This window comes from Gasterosteus aculeatus, chromosome 20, assembly GCF_964276395.1.
Source record: "Gasterosteus aculeatus chromosome 20, fGasAcu3.hap1.1, whole genome shotgun sequence".
In the NCBI taxonomy this organism is placed as follows: Eukaryota; Metazoa; Chordata; class Actinopteri; order Perciformes; family Gasterosteidae; genus Gasterosteus; species Gasterosteus aculeatus.
Genome location: NC_135707.1, coordinates 2,692,587 through 2,712,912, shown reverse-complemented (window position 1 = coordinate 2,712,912; position 20,326 = coordinate 2,692,587). Strand labels below are relative to the sequence as shown.

The 20,326-nt window shown below is 48.7% G+C and overlaps 1 protein-coding gene across 3 annotated transcripts; it reads right to left on the bottom strand.

Annotated features, from left to right (window-relative positions):
* Positions 1-3,982: 3,982 nt before the first annotated feature.
* stk40 (serine/threonine kinase 40) lies at positions 3,983-19,775 on the bottom strand. 3 transcript variants are annotated; one of them, XM_078094490.1, is made up of 12 exons: positions 17,385-17,853; positions 17,118-17,301; positions 16,233-16,357; positions 15,513-15,598; positions 13,694-13,837; positions 12,551-12,775; positions 12,022-12,074; positions 9,088-9,203; positions 7,831-7,975; positions 7,544-7,663; positions 7,267-7,351; positions 3,983-7,120 (listed from the first exon to the last, which is right to left on the bottom strand). In XM_078094490.1, the coding sequence occupies exons 3-12, from the start codon at positions 16,348-16,350 to the stop codon at positions 6,902-6,904; spliced, it is 1,311 nt and encodes a 436-aa protein (XP_077950616.1). In that variant the 5' UTR covers positions 16,351-16,357; positions 17,118-17,301; positions 17,385-17,853; the 3' UTR covers positions 3,983-6,901. The 3 variants fall into 3 exon arrangements, with proteins under 3 accessions (XP_077950616.1, XP_040020393.2, XP_040020394.2); XM_040164459.2 differs by lacking the exons at positions 17,118-17,301; positions 17,385-17,853 and adding an exon at positions 19,548-19,775; XM_040164460.2 differs by lacking the exons at positions 17,118-17,301; positions 17,385-17,853 and adding an exon at positions 18,658-18,725.
* Positions 19,776-20,326: the final 551 nt, after the last annotated feature.

The following is a 20,326-nucleotide window of genomic DNA, read 5'->3' as shown; positions in this document are numbered from 1 at the left end:
AAAGAGCCTCTTCGTTCAGCTCCAACTTGATTCACATCGATTGAGTCTGACAAAGAACACGTGATGTCATTAGCCTGGTTTGGATGAGTGTCCCGTTTCATAGAACGATGTCCCAAAGCAAGTGTGACTGTCAATATTGTCTCTGCCAGAGGACAGGAAATCGATGGTTGAAGGTTGAAATCATTTAAGCAGGAAGAAACTGCTAAAGGAAATCTTAGTTTAAAATAAACCAGAGCTGCACTGAACACACAACGAATGGCGGTGGTCGTACTACTTCCTGTCGGATATTAAGTTCTGAATTTGTATTTAACAAGTTCCATCAAACGAAACACGTGTTGCATGTTACATGATGCAGAGCAGCTGCTGTAGTTTAGTTTGACGTGGAGGAGCTTTCAAAGAAAACAACCCTCTTCTTCATGAAGGGAAACACGAAGGTCGTGAGGCAGTTCTTCAGACTTCAGCTCACCAGCTCGCAACCACATGATACAGAAATACATGGTGGCAAATATCACAAGGGCCTTCGAACTGGAAGACAAATATTCTTCAATAATGTAAGAAATCTGTGAAAGAGGGTTTTGGTGGAAATGTGCTATTTTAAAAAGAACACAGGCTTCAAATCACCGTAAGCAGGAACCCGGTGACTGAAAGCAACAAGCTGTGGAGCGTGTTTTATAATTCTCACTCCAGCTTAGTATCAGAATCCTCCAAGTACCCCAATTCAGACGGAGAAGTACAGATGGCAGAAGATATCTGGGAGCGGCCGATGGAGAAGGTCTGAGACGGAGTGACGTGTGGAATGACAGCAGCCACCAGTCGTCTATGTCCCGCCCCTGTCCCGTCCTGCGTCCGTGTGCTGGACATTAAACATGCTTTGTCTTCTCAGTTTGGAGTCCGGGCGATAAAACAGGAGGAGGTTTTTACTGCGAGGCGGATATTCTCCAGGGTGCAAACATTCAGCCTCTTATTTCACGGGCGGATTGAAAGAAAAAACAACAACCTCCAAATTACAGTAACTCCATCCGCACACTTGTGAGTCGCGGCCTGTTCGCCGTCATTCCAGTGTGAACCGCGGTGGTCACGCATGTGGAAGCACACACAGGCCTCCTTGTTCACCTTGCGGCGGGGCTGTTCTCGTGTGTGTTGACGGGAGGGGGGGGGGTCGGAGGGGGGACAAGGGCTCCCATTGACAGGGTCACCCTCCTCCCTCTCGGGCCAGATGTTAGAGAGTTAGAGGACAGTTCGAGAAAAAAAGGCACATGGCTCCTTCTTGTGACCTTGCGACTCGAGGAGGTGATGAAAGACGGAGGGAGACGTTCGGTGGCATCGGAGGGAAGAGGAGACGGGGGACTCACAACCCTTCTGTAGCACCTCAAATGCAAACGGGCCGGGGACAGAATGCACGGACGTCCCAGGACGTCTCCCTGAAAGAGACACGAAACAGAGAGAGCAGCTGTGAACCTTCTTCTGCTGTGCTGCAGATAAACATGAGGAAGAGGGGTCATGCCCCGGGTCGACATGAGGCTCTACTAATAGAACCTTCTGGGGAGAACCCTTCCCACGGTACACGTATCAGATATGTTGGTGAAAAGAAGAAAAGCACGCTTAGTCTACGCTCGGGGGAAAGAAGGATACGGTACAAATATGCCTGGTTGTTTCCCTTTGCAGGGGTCAGAAGGGGAGATTAATGTCACTCTGAGGGTTTTTAAATAGTTTATTCTAACGATGGTGATGGACAGTGTTCTCCACGCTGGAACATTTCATTCTTTAGTAGGTCGTGAAGATTCGAAACCAACACATTCGAGCAACATTTTTATACTCCTTAAATCATAATTATAGGGACCCAGGGCAGGTTTTTTTTTTAGTTCTGACAAGCTGTTGGCAGCATATATCAAAAATATAAGCCAGAAAAATACACTTTTAGATAAAACCACAAATTAAAACCATTGAAATCAATTCAGGTAGTTTTGTAATTTGCTCACATGTCTAAAAGTTTGAGTTCAATTGACAATACTCTCTTCTCTCAAAGACGCGGCTGGCATGCCGGTAACTTTTAGAAAGGAGGGGAAACTTCTAACATATTTTCCAAAATGTTGTCAGCAGTGTAATTAAACCAAAACTAATTATTAATGAAGTGTATAAAAAGTTCTCTGGCTCATTTGGCCCGACGTCTCGAGTGCTGAGAGGAACCATCGTTATCTGTTGTTACACTACACGGAGCAGCAACAACAGAGGCTTTGCTTCTTGCCGGCACCAGAACCACATCTGAAGGCTGAAGCTTAAAAAGAACATGGCAGCATGTGAATGTCATCTACTGAACTGTAAAGTGAAGCAAGGATAAAAGCACTTCAAAAGACAAATACGTTTGTGGTCTCCACTAACTGGACGATGACGCTTTAATTGCATTTTTCACGACCTTCTGTTTCGTCATCTGTTTCTAACAAAACTCAAATATGAGAAACTGGACTGAAAAAGCGAGCGTCTTTAAAGGAGTGAAGGAAGACCTTTAGCAGATGTTTTTCCTCCTTGTTGCACATCTGGGGACCGCGCTCTGTTTTGAGACCTGTGGCCATGACAGCCTGCCAACAAAAAGGAACTTAGTTTAGCATTCCAGTAAGTGGAAATCATAACGCCGCTAATCTCATCTTCTCTCTTCATTTTGGACTTGGAACATATGAAGAGGCTTCGGTGTCTTACGTAAGGAATTACGTTGCAGTATAAACTTACAGAAAATGGAGAACATGGAACCGTTTCGGCTGGTTTCGCGTGGCCTCGCAGGCAGCCGACACTCAATGTTGCGAAAACTCATGCATTTCTGGTTTTGCTCAAATTCTACATAAGTTGGACTTTGTGCGTTTTGGGGCCACGAGGCCTCGGCCTGCTGCACACAGGGGACACACACACACTCCGATCGGCATGAACACGCGCCGATAACTAACCGAGTCGCTCCAGCTGTGCACAGACAACTATTCATAGTACGTTCTACACACACTACCAGTAAGGAACACGCACACATCTGGATCCCTGTCCACGCTTTGTCATCCACTTCCAGCTGGATGGAGCCGGCTCTTCTCCGGTGGAACTAGATACGTAATGTTCTCTGGAGGGAGTTGGTTTCATTAACCATCCTTTGCTTGAGACACATGACTCCAGGATGGACCTCCTGAGGACCAGCTGCTTGGAATGTATGGGGGAAAAAAAAGAATCTGTCCAACTTTGACCCTTAAAGACTTTTGTTGCCCTGCTGGACGTGATGGGACGGGGGTGTAAAGCTCTGGAGGAGAATCTGTGACGATGTCAGACGGGTGGAGACGGTTACGCACAACTCTGTTCATGTGCAGAGTGAACACATCATCACCACCTTTTATTGATGGAAAAATGTGTATCGAAGGTCTGATGATTTGTCTTTGGACGCCATAATATTTTAACACTTTCACCCTCCAAAAACTTGTGCATGAGTCAGATTGAATCCTGGTTCATCACAAAACATTTGCACTTTATGAGACACTTGATCCGATACGTCGATGAGACGTGTTCTTTAGCTTGCACGACGGACTTCTAATTGAATTAATATACTGACGAGGGTTTGTTTGTGTATTCAAAGGGCCGAGGGGAGGCAGTGACCTCAGAGTCAGGCTGGTTCAGCGGTTTCAGCGCCTCCTCCTCGGTTTGGTTTCAAAAACCGACTTGCCCCAAAAACTGAGGTGGTTACATACGCAGAGACTCAAATTATTCCTCAGACGAGTCTCCTCAGCCTGAGACAAGACCGTTAATAAGTACAGATGACTGGCACTAGCCAACAGAACGCTTCTGTAGACGGCAGTGAAACATGTGGAAGCCAAAGAAGAACATTCAGTATATATTTGCACATAATTTAGTATTAATTATACCAGTGAAACTGCTGCTCTCCGGTTCATCTGTGAAGGAAGGGCTCCATCTGCTGGAAGCGAGAGGAAGTGTCAGAGCATGAAGACGAAGAGGAATGTTTCCATATCAAAGTTTATTGCTGACATGCATGTAAAGATCTGATGAAGTAAAAAAATAGGTTTTTTTTTTTTATACAAACGTGTTTTTCATCTGTACAATTACGCAGTTCTCCGTATCTAGATGTCCGACCAAGCAGCTTACAACAGATATCCCATTGGGCTTAAACCACGAGTCTCAGCTTACAACTAATATCTAGTTTCCAGTTGAAACAGTCAGCAATATATTAGTTGTGTACTTCGGATGTAGGACTCGACAAGCAGAGTGACAATCACTAAACTTAAATCTGGAAAAAGTTTTACTAATAATTAAATTCTGGGGTAAATCTAGGTTTCAAATTTCCTAAAAGACATCAAAAAAGTAGATGATCTGCACGCCTTGCAAGTTTAAAATCATGCAACAGTTTTCTCTTTTAGACAGCGAGTTGAACGTCACACTACATCAGTGCTTCTCAGTCGACCAATACAACTCTGTATGACCCAACATTGAAAACAGAAGAAGGTGAAACACTTGATTTGTGTGTGTGTGTGTGTGTGTGTGTGTGTGTGTGTGGAGATAACATCTAATATGTAGTTGGGCACCATGGAGGTTGTGTAAGATCATCATTCAGCAACAGCTGCAGTGTTCAGGAAACGCGTCTTCTGATGAACGACGACGCTGCTGCAGAGCCGCGGGATTCACATTGAGGGGGTGGAGGATGGGAGGGTGGGGTGGGGAGTGAACCGCTCCCATCACATCCACTTTAGCTTCTGGATGTGGTGCTCGGCAGCAAACGTTGCCATAATGCACGGCCGTCTCACTGCGTGGACCGACTTACGATGCGAGCGCGGCCTCGTGTGGACAATTTGGGGGTAAATGAACAAACTTAACACCCTCCTAGAAATCATGATCATGTGCGGGTGGCAGTTTTCCTAAAAAAAAAAAAAAACTAACTATGCAAAGTCAGTCTCGTTATTAGTGTAGCTTAAGTTGACCACAGATTTTAAAAAATGGCAAGAAAAAGACTGAGGAATTAAAAAGGGAAACAAAGTCGATGCTACTCTTCCATGAACGCGGCTGCTAATCACAAGAAAACCACTGCTCGAGTTTACAGCCCTTCTTTGAAGAAGGTTTGGGCCCCTTTACGCTGACGTAAGTAGCACCTGTCATGGGGGGCGGAGGGGGGTTCTACACAAGAGAATAAATAAATCAACATGAAATTACAAAAAAAAGGAAAAAGTAGACATTTGGAAAAACAAAAAATACACATTTCAGAGCCTATGTTCATGCAAACAGTTATAAATAGGAAGAAGTCTAGCAGGCCTAAAGTAGGTACCGATACGCAACGTACAGATGCCCAACAGTCACTGGTTGTAGCTTCGCCGTGGTCCAAAGACCAGAAGGCATCATTAGCCAAGAAGCCCCAGCTAATAAACTTAAGCTATGGACTTTTCATTTCTCCATGAAATATTACAGCATCAACCAGCGGCTCCGCGGGGCGAGGATACAAGCATGTGCAGGTTGAGCTGGAGAGAAGGCTTGAGAATGCGAAGAGAGAGCATTCGTGGCAATCGGTAAAACATTCAGTCAGGTCCCGTCTCGGCGGAGCGCGCTCTGGTTTTCACAGTGGCCAGAGAACAGAACGCGATGATCGGAGGTCGGCTTCAAGGGTCTGTGGCTGTCGGAGGTGAACAGCTCCACGGACTCAAAAAGCACAGAATGACAGCTCACATTCATACTGAAAGAGAAGAACAGGATCCCATCGTCCTTCTTGACGAAGGGAAACGGGGGAAGTTGGAATACCTGGAAGCCATTTGATTGTGAACGAGGCCGTGGGTTTCCTTGGCTAAGAGGTACTTTAAGACATGACTTTTGGCGAGAGAAACAGGACAGCGCTCAGATCTCCACTATGAGGAAGCATTACCATTGTTACCTCGGCATGGAGGATCCAACAGTGTTTCCCCCATTCAGGTGTTGTGACTTCCAGGTACCTCACACCAGCTGCCTAGGAGCCAAATTAGAGATTTGCACAGGGAGCAAAAGCAGAAGACAACGTGTTCTGCAGACACCAAAGGATGCAGGTACACATTCTTTGCTATTCATTATCTTCAAACCAAAAAGGGAGGGATGAGATGCTACTTATTAAGGTGAATATGATAAAAAGCTTATTCGGATTTTTCTGAAACCACAAAAAAAAAAAAAAAAAAAAAAGTTTCAAAGCACGATCACTCGGACAGAAAACATTAATGCTTCGTGTCACTGGTGGCATCAAGACTCCATCGTTACAATCCCTTGTCTCAGAACAGTGAGCATGGTTTACCAACAGACGAGAGAGACGGAGGTAGATTGATTTGAAGTCAGAGTTTCAGACGGGAACAGTCTCCATCATTTCAGTACAACAACACAGAGGAGCAGGAACAAGAGGGGGGGGTGAAATGGAGGTATTGAGAAGTGACATCTGCGATCAGGGGATCCACTAGGAAGGGGGGGGGGGGGTTGCTACATGGTCCTGAGTTGATCAGGGGATCCAGAGTTGACGGGGAAGTGTTACAGTATGGAGGAGGAGGAGGAGGAACATGGGGTTGAACGTCTCTTCAATGCTGCAGGCAGAGCCTCGCGTTGCCCCGTCAGGTTGCTGCACAGTGACGTCTGACTGTGGGGGACCTGAGGGAAGGGAACCTTTGGTTCAGGTCTTCCTCCTGGACACTCCGCGTTTCTCTGGAGGAGTGAAGGTTCAAATCGGCAGTTTGTCCCGGTGGGCGCCCCCCTTCCCGCCTGCGCTGCCCAGTCCACTAACGAATGGGGCCGTCTGTTCCCTGGCTCAGGACGGGCCGTCCTGTATGCAGGCTCAGTCCTGGTGGGGGAGGGTGGGGGTCTCACCCTCCTCGCAGGTCTCCTGCACTCCCTTTGGAAGGGCTGGCGCGGCCGGTGGGGGGGGGGACTACTTCCGGAGGAACCGTTGTGCCAGGATGGCGGCGTCCAGCGGGCTGACGGGCTGTGCGTCGTGGCCCAGGCGCCTCACGGGCGGGATGCTGCCAAACTGCCGCTTGGTGATAAAGCTCTTGGCCTCGTGGATAGTGTTCTTCTCTTCTGCCAGCAGCAGCTGCTGGCGCATGTAGTTCTCAAACTCGTACTGCGAAGACTCTTCGATCACCTTGGCCTGAGGGGAGGAAAACGTCACCTGATCAATGTGCCGCAACAATCGGGAGCTGAATGACGTGAACCTTCGATGCACACGAGTAGCTGTAGTTTAGCCGATTGTGGCTTTATCCACTTTCAAATCAGTCATGTTTTTCCAATATTTACCTCTTGCAGAAGCTCTACGTGGTTGAGCTGATCGTCGATATCCGGCACCACCTGCAGAGGGCCACTCAACGACGAGACCGTCTGCCTGTTGTTGCGGAAACACAAAGACGATTACCACCAGTGATCTCGTCAGTCTGAAGAGAACTTCAGCAGAACAGCGTCCCTAATAAATCAGATCAAGAAGCAGCAGATGTTCTACAAAGTGCTGCGTGTTATTTCCTTAATAAATCATGACAATCAACACATTTGACAAACAACCAGCAGGGGGCGCAGTTACCACGAGGCGATGACGCCGCTGAGGGCCTCCAGCACCTCTCCTGCAGTAAGCCGCTGCTGAGGGTCCAACACCAGCAGCTTCCGGATCAGGCACACCGTGTTCTCCGACACGCGGCCGTCCCTGGGAGGAGGGAGAGGACGGAAAGACACAGCTTTCGCTTTAATAAAATATTGGGAGGATTATAGTGTCATTTCTTCAGGTCCAAGCTGGACGTGAGAACGTGGCAAACCACCACACGCGGCTCTTCATGCCGTTAAAGCCGGCACACGGACGGGACAAACACTCACTCTGGGATGGAGTACTCCGCCGCCTTGATCTTGCGGAAGAGCTCTTGAGGTATGCTGTCGTAAAAGGGGAACTGGCCGTACAGCATTGTGAACAGGACCACGCCGAGAGCCCACATGTCACTGGGTTTACCGCGGTACGGCCGCCCTGCAGACAGGAGGGACGGGGGTCCGGGTCAGAGTGCGATGACAACAAAAATGGAGACTGTACTCCGACAACAGATAAATCAACATTTTTGTCCCGTGCGCCTCAGGAGTTGAACCGAACGGGTTGATTCCTCCTCCCCCCCGCCATGTCACGGTGTCTAATGATTAACGAGATGGGTAAACAAGGGGAAGCTACAGGCACTTTTTATTTTTTTAAACCAACCCTGAACATCTAAAATCAGACGCTACGGATCGGCGATGAATGTGCTGTAGCTGTTGGAGGTGGAGCAACATGGCTGTGCATGACCATAGGCCGTGTTGTTACAGCCTGAACACACACACACACACACACACACACGCACACGGGAGGGGGTAGATGGGAGTAGTTTCCCTCCAGTGAGTCATCGGAGCGTGAGTCACTGGAGCGCGTTTCATTGCGCGCCTGTCACGTTATGCTGATGTAAAGGCGCCGTTCAGGAGTTTCTCGGAGGATTTCTGTCTGAAATGATTCCCCCCCTCATCTTGTCCGCTGTCCAAGACCACGTTGTGGATTTGGCGTCGGCTTTTCACCGTGGAAGTGCCCGAGCGTGAAGCTGACTGGTCCTTGACAAGTGAGCATTGTGAAGCTCGACAACAGAATGGAGTTCTGCTTTTTTTCACCCCCCCACAAACAAAGAAAAACGTTTCACGCAAAAGAGGAAAGTAGCTTCGTCGGCAGACACACACACACACCATGACAGAACACAACATCACCACGATTACACAAACGACAGGGGGAAAAAAGAAAAGCAGTTTCTAACTGGATCAGAGATTGCAACATAAACCCCTTTTGTGTTGCCTAATAACAAGAAAAATCCAACACAAGGCTGTCTGCTTAACGTTACACAACGCTGCTTAAATGGCTCCCGGGGCCACAGGGGCCGTCTGCTGACCAGAACCGGGTCGGACATTGTGTTTACGTGTACGTACATCGGCCCGTGTGGAAGGTTGACACCTGTGCACACATGACCGGCGGCCACCAAACAGGTTGTGACTGCTGGTTGTCAGTTTCGGAGTGACGCGCATCGAGTTACAGAAAGGACTATATAAAAACACGCATGCGACATCACTCACCACTCAACACGTCGGGGCTGATGTAGGCCGGACTTCCTCTCTGGTCCTTCAGCAGGTCGTCCTCGCTCACCAGGTGCTTCCCCAGGCAGAAGTTGGTGATGGTGATTCGGTGAGTCCTGGAAGCACAAACAAAACCCCTGATTAAAACACTTTCATACAGTGAAGTGAATGTTCCTACTGCGGACGAACACACCCAAAGTACTCCTCTTTAATTTGACTAAACTACGGCAAAACAGTCTTACTCATCAGGAGGAATGAGAGTTGAGAATGTGGGGAAACTGCACTCGCAGCCCGAAGCGCCGAGTGAACACGGGCTGACAGAAGAACTCGCGAGCGTGGCCCCTTCTCACGGTTCACTGGGCCTTTAAAATAGTCAGTATCTCGTGACTACCGAGCAGAGGGGGTGGGGGTGCAGAGTCTGCAAGACTCAAGTCACACATCTTATAGGTTCCTTTTGCAGTGAAGAAGCAGTTTAGATTCTTCATCACACACCAACCGAGGGTCCCCAGCAGACACACAATTTCCTCAGGAACTTATTTGCACTTTTCCTCTGTAGCTCTTAGAGTCAATTTCTCAGCATGCATGTTTATCTGCAGAAAGAACTTCAGGTGGTTAAAAGGTGTTAAGAGTTGCCGTCAATACGGGGACTCGTGGTCACAAACCTGCAGGCTTCATATCTACCACAAGAATGCTCATGAAAAAAGCTCGTTCTCATCCCTGTACCTTTCCCTTAAACCCCCAATGGTCTGCATTCAATTCAAGATCAACATCAGCTCTGTCTGCATCGGGCCTGAGACATAAAAACCAAGCCAGACACACTGGCACCCCAGAGTGCGAGGGAAGACCCAGGGAGGAGATTAAGTCTCGGAGTCTTTAAGGTCAACGTTGCAGTGAACGCAACAGCGTTGAAGACGGTTCCATGTCACCGTGTTCCTTCAGCACAGAAAGAGAAAATGAAAAGCTGCACTTTGACAAACACATGAGTCAACTTGTGGCTTGACATAATTGTTCCGATGACTAAGCCTGCATGGTGATGGGTTGCCAAACGAGTATATAAAGCGCACAAAAAGATTTAAGATGTCTACAAATACGGGAAACTTGATGTGCAGCTACACGATCCTTCCCGTGGGGGACACACTGAGACACCGGCAAGCAGCCGCGGTCCAGATCCCGCTCCTCAGACATCCGCTTTCTAAAAAGCCTGAGGTCAACAGCTTCCCTTATTTGCTTCTACTTTCACAATCACACACACACACACACACGATGCTCCGATCTCAAATCCTCTTCCAGCTACTTGTACGATTAAACCCTTGAAGAGCTTTTGTGGTCAAAATCTAGGACACCATACAGTGGCCTTGTGATTTGCACAGGGAGGGGCCCCGAAACAAGAGCGCCATGCTTCAAGGACCCTCGACATAAAAGCTTCCTTCATAGAGGAGTCTGTTCTTTTGTCTGTCCGCGTCACGACCGGAGATTGGGTGAATGAAATTGCATGTTTGCCTCGTGAGGAGAGGGTCCCCGAGGACTGGAGAGAGACGGCCCAGTCGATGCTTCCTGTTCATGCGAGCCCGGGTGAGTCAGGAAACCAGAAACCTAAATAGCCCCCATGATTTACCCTCCCCGGCCACAACATTTTGCTGACGAGAACGGGGGTTAAGCGCAGGTCAACTTCTGCAGATCATTTTCTCAGAACGGGGATTGCGAGGGTTGTAGGCGTACCTTTGACCTCTACAGAAGCAATTCAAAGCCGTAATAATTGCTGCTGCTCGTCTTATGGGATTGCATGTTCCAAAAAGAGTATTGCAATACAAAAAAAACATGCCCAAGAGAGCACAAAAAAATTGCCCGAACGTCAAGTCCTGGGACCATAACAGTGAATACGGAGATTCCAATTTACACAAACGGTCTGGGAGAGAGACGAACACACTTCAGTGGCGTCTCTTCGTCTATAGCCGCGCGTTTCAGTCTGACACAAACCCTGCAGACTCATTTATGACATCCGGCTTTCATAACAGCTGGCTCCACAGGAGGAAATCACATCATTCATGCATCAACTGCTGAGCTTGTTGATGGCATCGGTGCAATGCCCCGAGTGAGGAGCAGCAGGGGAGGGTTTCAGGAGCGGTCTGCATCTAAAATTGGCCACCTCCTTCCCACACGGGCCCGTGCATTCATCCTGGGCGGAGTGACGAGAGGAAACGGGGAAGCAAGCAAAGCAGAACACTCGTTTCATCACCACTCTGCTGGAGGAGGACGCAACAGGCTCTGACCGGTGTGCTCGTGACCCGTCAGTGCACGTGCACATCCTGACAGACAATGTACGAGACGTGACCAAGTACAGCGGGGGAGAACTCCATGACGACGCCTACTGCTGCGTGATGTAAGCGTGCTCTGTGTGGATGAGACTGTATGTGCAGCCAGCGTAGGCGCAGGGAGAGACCGTGTGTGTGTGTGTGTGTGTGTCATTCCAAAAAGGAAAAGGTCAGCTTTGTGGGATTGTTGTCAGTCTTCAAGCACGTGCGTGCAGATCTCTGCTGTTTAGCGGCATCGACCCACAGGTTCAATGCAAGAATGCAGTCATGTAAAACTTTGCAGTTGTTTCACTACGAGAGTGGCTTTAGCGGCCAAGGAGCGCTCGGCGGGCAGGTTTATGTGAATAGTTCTTTCTTCCACTGGGAAAAAGCCGTGGCACCAGAATCTGGTTCCCCCTTCCAACAACCCAACAAAAACATGAGCATGGTTTTGGGTTTCTACGACCAATGTGAGCCTGTCTGAGAATGTGAGTCCTGCTTGGGCTTTAAAGCCAAATGCACACTGGATACCGGCTGCTGGGCCCACACGCACACACACACACATAAGGACGACTTACTGGCAGGCCAATATAACCGGCCGAGTAGAATGGCATCAGAATGAGGGGGAGGAGTTTCACCTTACCGTTTGTTCAGCACCATGTTTCCCAGCTTGAGGTCTCTGTGCACAATGTTCTTCTGCATGAGGAGGGGAAGAGTAGAGGGGAAAATGTTTGCTCAGATGGCGCTCAGTGGCAAAAACAAAACAATCAGAAGGTGAGATGTGAACATTTCTTCGACACCTGGGATCCTTCTCCTACAGTAGGATCTCAGATGTTTCTAATGATATGATGGATGACGCGGTTTCTGAGGTCAAGGCTCAACGACGACGCTTCATTTGTACTCGCACAATTCTAAACGCATTATTCTCACAAACTAAATGAACTGGAGAATCACAAGAGATAAAGTGTTTCCCTGAAGAAGAAAAAAAGGCAATGAACATTGTAATCGTCTGTGAACCAATATCTCATTCTCATGATCTCTGGTGAGTCGCGCGTGAGCAAATGTGTTAATGAATAAAACAATGTTTATGGGGGGGGGGAAGTCAAGAGACATCCGACCAGAGAAGTGGAATAAATAACCAAAACCTTTAACAAATTCCATCCTAGACTTACCTTATGAAGGGCTTCCACCACACGCACCACATCGTAGAAAATGATGATGGCCTCGCGCTCGCTTAGTCTTTTCTCCTTTATGACGTAATGCTGGAGGTTTATTAGATCCGCCGTCTTGTCGCTGAAGTCGTGAGCACACAGGCAGTCGAGCACCAGACAGATCCGCTTCTTCATCTTGCGCACTTTGTTGGCCTCCATGTCCTCCACTATCTCGTATGCGCGGTCCTGGGAGACAATCACAAAAAGGGAGTGTGAGCGCCGACGTTCAGGAAGTGAACAACAGTTAATGCATTTTAGAGGAACTTTAACGGTCAGATCGATATCGGCGAGGCGGCCATGAATGCATCGACCTGAATGGAATCCCGAACTATGCCGTTGACCTTCAAATCAGAAGTACGAAATGAACTGGAAATCATGTAGCCAATGAATGAGATGCGCCCACACATCGGTTGGTGGAGGTCATTCCTCCAATTCCAGCTTCGACCTTTTTATTAATAGCTGTATCAGGTTTGAAGAGGTTTTAGATGCTCTATTAATTATTAGCGGGTTGCCTCACCGCGTAGAGGACCGATCTCAACAATGAAGGCCTAAACGAATCAGAGGGTTAGCGCATGACTCAATGCTGCTATTCTGAGAACACATGTGGCCGAGTGAAACAGGTAGATGTGGAAGAGAGACGAGGATGAAAAACTGAGCGAGAGAGGACATTGAAGAGGAAGATGGAACAATAACAAGGCCAAGGAAGGAGACGGACAGGAAGACAGGTGTGTGTGTGTGTGTGTGTTGGGGGAGGAGGCTGTGAATAGAGAATGGCTTCAAATAAACATGGCTTTTAAATGGTACTCCCACGTCTCCCATGACAATACAAGCCGCTGGCAGGACGTATGACGAGCTGCCGGCTGCCTCACGAGAGCCTGCCGTGGCACCGTCGTGCCATATTCTGAACGGAATAAAAAGCCACGTCTCCATGGCAATGTTGGTGTAGTTAGCATTTACAATTATACAGGAAACTCACCCACAGTTCTGAGTAACACACCATAAACTAAAAGACCCCCCCGCAATAACAGTTATGTGAAAAATATTCTTTTCACCCGTGGACAGGAACAAAAATGAATAGCCAAACGTGTGCAGAGGCCAGTCTACCTGAAAGAGGCCGTGGTGGTGGACCACCCCGTCCTGGTTGTGCAGCAGAGAGAGGAGGGAGTACTCCGTGTGCAGAAGCATCTTCCCCTGCCTCTCCTCCTGAGTCTCCCCTGCAGAGTCCACTCGCTCCTCCAGCGTAAGAATCTGCAGTAGCACACACGGAAAGCGTTAAGAGGTCACGAGGCAAAGAGGCAATGCGGGATCAGACCGCAGAAAGTGCGCTTTAAATCAAGCACAAAGTCATGACTGAACAGCCATTGCATAAGTGAAGGCGTTACAATCTGCTTAGCGTCCAACAGGAAGTTGCAATCTGTAGAGTGGAGGCGGTGAGCGCTTTAAAAACAGCGGCTCGCCACCGAAGCAAACAAGCGGCGCGGCAGACACCGAGGCGCTGTAGTCTTCGGGCGCGAGAGCAGTGACTCACTACGCGGCCAGTCGGCATTCCAGGTGGGACCTCGACCCCCCCCCCCTGTGTGTAATAGACAGTGGATAGCCCCAATAAACAGATTTCCCAGCGGAGGTTCTGTTGTTTGCAGCAAACCGAAACAGTGGGGCCATAAAATGAACACCAACAAAAGGAAGGTCAAAGGTTCGGATGTCTACTGGCAGGGTTCATACACATTTTGACCAGTGGATTTCTATGACCAAATAAGTGAAACCTCAGTGTACACATGAAAAAGTGAGAAAATGTATTTAAACTAAAAATAAGAATACCAAAGCATACAGTGTTTCCCCCACCATTCAATTTGGTGTTATAATAAGATGTTATAATTATACAATTATCCACTATGGACGAGTATCGTTTGGGGTTTTCCTGATACCAGTGCTAAAACACTTTTTTTCCATTATTTTACTTCAAATTATGGACAATACATGAACTGTTAACAATTTACAGTAGGCATACAGTCTCTGTAAGAGCTGGTGTAAGTGTATGTATTACTTCATTGGAATATTAATCATTTAATTTACGGTCATTGTGCAGGAACTAAAGATATGCAACTTGTATTGAACGCATTTATGTTGGATTGACGCTCCTTGTGTGTCTCCATGTATTGACGTTGTGTTTGCAGTAGGTGCAACACAGAAGAGCTGCATGAGGCACAAGAGCATATCGTTTATCTGCCGTGTGACAGAATGTACTGATTGTATATTATGTTGATGCATTGCAGAATAAAATAAACACAAAACGAAAAGAATCAAATGATCTGTCATTCGAGGAGGAAAATTAAGTCACGTGTCTGCAGCTTAATACGGCTGAATGAGAAAGAACACCGAAGCAACGCCGGCACGCCCTCTGTTTACAACTTGGAACTGCTGCTAGCAGACGGGCAGCGCACGTACAGCGCCGGTGGCCCGAAGAGAGACGTGCTGCTCGGCGTGGTGGCTTCGCTAGCAGTCGCCCTCTGAGGGGGTTTCTGTAGTAGCTTCGCTAGCAGCGGCGCAGTGATGTCTGCTTCCTTTAGCACGGCTCGTTAACGGCGCTCTCCCATGTTTAAAATATATAATGTTCCGTGAAGGCGCGTTTACGACGCAGCGGTGAGAATTATTTGCGCTGCGAGTATCAGAGAGTCTCTTTAAAACCATATGAATGATTTCAAACGTAATCTTAAATGAACCACATGACCATGGAAATATAACAAATTGCCATGACCTTTCCAGGATTTTATTTCTTTCCACGAAATGACCATTTTGAAATTCCATGACTTTTCCCAGGTTTTCCATGACCGCACCGACCCTGACTGAGAGATCTTTGTGTTGTGCAGCTCACTGCGTTTGGGTGAAGGAACCCCCAAAAATGTGCCACTCATGAAGAACCTACTTTGAGCTGATAGAAGTCGTCGGTGCCGTCCTTTCTAGCCAGACATTGCACTATGCTGGGCACGGGTGAGTTGCCCAGACGAGGCCCTGCGAGGATGAGAAAGGAACAGCTGCATGAGCAAAAGGAGGGCCACATGCCGGAGTGTGTGCTCCCACGGCGACTCATTAAAAGGCTGCATATGCACAAACCCATTAACACCCCCGGTGTAATGTTTTCTTTGGCACTTTGCATTGCAAATAGTGCAGGAGTGGAGTAGTAGAAAACAACAAGACATTCGAGGGAGAGATCCCCCCCTTTTTACAGGGGGAGGAAATTCAAATAACCCTGCACCAACACAGACTGGGACCTTTCTGGTCCATGTCAGGGGATCAGATAAATTCTTTGCATTCTTGCCTTAGGCGTGCGCCCACACAGGGACACCCCGCAACTCTCACACACAGTTCACCGATTTCCTGCACACACACACACACACACACACACACACACACACACACACACACACACACACACACACACACACACACACACACACACACACACACACACACACACACACACACACACACACACACACACACACACACACACACACACACACACACACACACACACACACACACACACACACACACACACACACAGGGTGCAATCTCAGCCATTCAGACAACTTTGCGTTCCGTGTCCGTGCTTTTGGGGGTTTTGTGCAGAGGAATTCCTTACCGAGGATGAAGGGCCCGGCCCGCTTGGCGTTATTGCCAGATATCCCAGGACATTGCAGCTTGCTGGCCCTGCCTGAGGTCTCTCCAGCCCCCCTCTCCGACGAGCGCCGCTTGGACATACTGGAGCTATTGAGGGAAACGCACGTGATTAGTACACAGCAACAAGGACGGTCAAGTTAAACGTTGCATACACGTCACCGCATGGACAAAACTGGCAGCAGTCACAAAGCAATGGATTAAAAAAAACGATGGCTATACCCAAAAGATCCAGCCGCGGTACTACAGAATTTACCGAATAGACGAGAGTGGAGGTAAACTGCAGGGCAGCTCCTCCCAGCACACTTTAAATATCCCTCCCACACATTTACCAACACCTATGTGTGAATGTGAGGCCATTACGGCTCCATTCAGAATGATGGCTGCTGGCGTCAAGAGTGACGCCGCAGATTCAATCTCCCCAACAGGCTGCGTGAATGTGCCAGAATTTGCAATTGGAATAGCAAAGCCTGTCATGTAAAACTAGCACTCAGTCCTTTTTTAAGGAAACTCATATTTAATTTGACGCCGAGCGCTGAAACGGCCGCGGTGGACGCGGCTTTAGAAAAACCCGTCCGCTCCTAATCTGCGCGTTTTATCTCAAAATCTGTTCAGCCGGCTTATCTGGCGTTACCTTCATCTGGAGGGACATGCGTGCTCGAACAAGGGCGAGAGAGAAAAAAAAAGAAAAGAAAAAAAAGCCAAGCCCTTACAGTATGATAAGGAAACAGATTCACATGCCAGAGGGACCATTGACAGTGTGACACATCATCATTACACAAACTACATTAACTGCCACGGCAGATCTCCCTCCCAGTCAGAGAGCGAGAGGTATGCTTCGTTTACTGACCGAGTTCCTATGTGATGAAACCATCAGTTTCCCGTAACAGGGAAGTAGTGCCTTCAACCGAGAGGAGTGATTCACCCGGCTGTCGCCGTCACTTTCCATTGGACAGAAAATGACCAGGTGATGACGGCGATATTTGTTAGACAGACGCACCAGCAAGCCTCTGACATGCGCCGTGTCCTCGTAGCTGAAGGAAGAATGTCACTAATTGGTGAGCATATTTTAGCAAAATTCACGCGAGGTGATTAAGACCAACAACTTCCAGAATACCTCAGAAACCGCAGAGCAGACATTGACGGGAGCGTAGACAAAGCCCAAGGGCGACTTCAGGGTACGGGACCAGTCTCGCGAATGGAACGAACAACGGAAAATAGAATATTCTTAATGAATTAGGACATCTTCCAGTTTAAAAAAAAAAAAAAAACGGCTCGCGCACCACCCGCCAGTTGGCGTTTTTGGGCAGCGAGGAGGCGGGACAGTTGGCAGTCAGCTGCGGGCCGGTATGAATTCTCACGTCCATGAGGCTTTCTATGATCCCAGACAGCAGACAGTGTCATCATCGTGTCTCTCGCCCATCTGTCTCCATCTCCACCAGTCGTCACCCGCTGAGTCTGATGAGCTGAGGTTTTCTGACAGCATTCATGGCACGAGGCAGGGTGACAACATCACCCTGCCAATAGTAAGAGAGCATCTTCCCAGAGAAGCGACTGATAGTCAACTACTGCCATTCATGAAGCTCCTGGGAAAGGAAAGTGTGGGTGTATATACAGCTCCAAATGCGTTTAGATGCATTTTAAATAGTTGGCTGAGAGCTATAAAAGGCAAATATATACAGTAATAAAGCAGATAGGTGGGGAAACTAACAGACAACGTTAGCTGTGAAAAAACAAATGTAATCCACGCACCCGATGAAACTCTAATCTGACCCAACTGATACGCAGCGGGTTGTCCCATGGCCATTTGTCTGCCTACTGGACACCAGCTATGTTGCTGGGGAGTCAACCCCTGACACAGCGAAAGCAACGGAAAAAGGTCAACGCAACCAACGGATGCACACGCTGACCTAAATGACATCAGCGCAATGACGGCGCGCGGCGACCCCTTTCTGACGCCGCTGTGCCTCGCCGCACAGCCAGTGATCTGGCAAGCAAGACCTGCCTCTGCCTCTGACTGTACCGGGGGGGGGGAGGACAAGAACAGATACAGCCTCTGAATCATCTCACACAACAACAAAAAAAAAGAAAAAAGGGAGGAGAGACACGCTGCCGGTGCCCACGAGAAATGTGGGCTCCTTAAAAATAGCATCTGGGAGAAAACAAGCGCGTAGGTGCCTCAGGATGCACCCACCCAGACGCCACTCGTCTGGCTCCGGCCAGGGCAGCGTGATCGGGACAGCGGTCCGGGTGGACAGAAGACAGCATAAGGACACTAGAGCAGGTGGTAAATATAGACGTCAGGGGAGGCGATGTGGTAGGAATCAACGAATCACCAAAGTGGGGACAGAGAGGTGAGGGCCGGCCGAAGGTCACACAGGCGTCAATACCTGCTGCTTGAAGGAGACGTCAATCATGTGTCAGCAACAACGTCCCTGACCACGTACGCGGGTGGCGTACACACTGGAAATGACATGGCGAGAAAACACACACACACACACACACACACACACACACACACACACACACACACACACACACACACACACACACACACACACACACACACACACTGGTGCCATTTTGCGAGCCCCGCGGTCCGGAGTGGACACACCGCGCGGCTCCAGCAGCCTGAACGAGTCGCACGTCGACCCTCACGCCGCACGCGCTAACCCGAGTTAGCGGGTGCTGTAATGCGTTCGCTCTACAAGCACTAGCGAGACCGTTTGACCCCCCCGTCCCCCCGCCTCGGAGACGTTCCGGACCACGCGCAGTAAAGCGCGTAACACGGTGCGCGTTCGTGACACTCGCCGCCCCGGTTATGGGCCCGCGGCCGAAGTGGCTCGTTTAAAGCGAGCCAACGTTCTGCAACGTTAACGTCTGTGCGTAGAGCAACACAAAAATAACGAGGGGGGCTTTTTGTCGGGCTGCTGCCACCCCCCCCCCCCACCCCCGGCTGAAGCCCCCCACCCGCTGCAGGCACACCGGCCACACAAAGGGACACACACATGCAACACAACACGGGAGTTGGGCTTTCGCTGCAAACTAAACGACACGTCGGGCAGCCGTTAGCTGCCGTTAGCCGCCCCGCCTCCCGTCCCGAATCACGTTAACGCTGTTATTGTGTACCACCGGTGTTACGACCGCCGCTGCTGGCGAGCGACGCTAGCTAAAAGCGGCGCCGGAGGCCATTTAAACACAGTAGGTAACGTCGGTACTACAGCTGGCTAGCTTCGCCGGAGAGCTAACGGAGGGGGGGGGTAGCAATGCACTCGCTTACCTCGAGAGCCAAAAACCGCCGGGTTAAAGTCTGCGCGTCGTCTGCTTACAACATGGGTGTTTCTCGGCGAGACGCCGCGGCGGACACGCGGAGCTTCTACGCCCAGACAGCGTAGGGGACCACGGAGGGTTTGGTTTCGGGTCGTTCAGCCTCCGTTGCTGAAATGAGCAATTAAGGAAAAGCCTCCGCTCCTCGCTGATCGCATCTTTCCACAGCGACAGCACCACCTGACAACGGAAATGACGCACATACTTATTTGATTGACAGCTGCGATCGACCAATGCAAACACCAGCCTGTTTTTTTTCTTCTTTCCTGGTAAATGGACGCTCGCCGGTGTTTAAACCCTTTGCATAATACTAGTTGCTAAACTAAATACATTACATCATAGTTGTTTTTACGGGAAATGTTTGGTACATTCAAATAGAGTCTGTTGCACCATAAAATAACACCACTTGCACACATCGCCGTGGTTATTTATTGTGTCATGCGAATGAACTCAACTTCTTACGTTTACCGTTTGGCCACTTTGCAAGCAAAGCATTTAGATGATCTAAAAATAATATCAAGAGCATAAGAAAAAACACATTTTTAAGTATTAAAAAAATCGAATGACATGGAATTATGAAAATCATATGAAACAATCAAACAACACTTTCTCTTCAGGGAAACTATTCAAGTTGCCTGTTTATTTAACCAAAGGTAATGCACTTAGTATAGAGGTGTATTTGAGTATTGGGTTGACTGCCTGCTGAAAAATATTGCGCATTTACCATTTGAC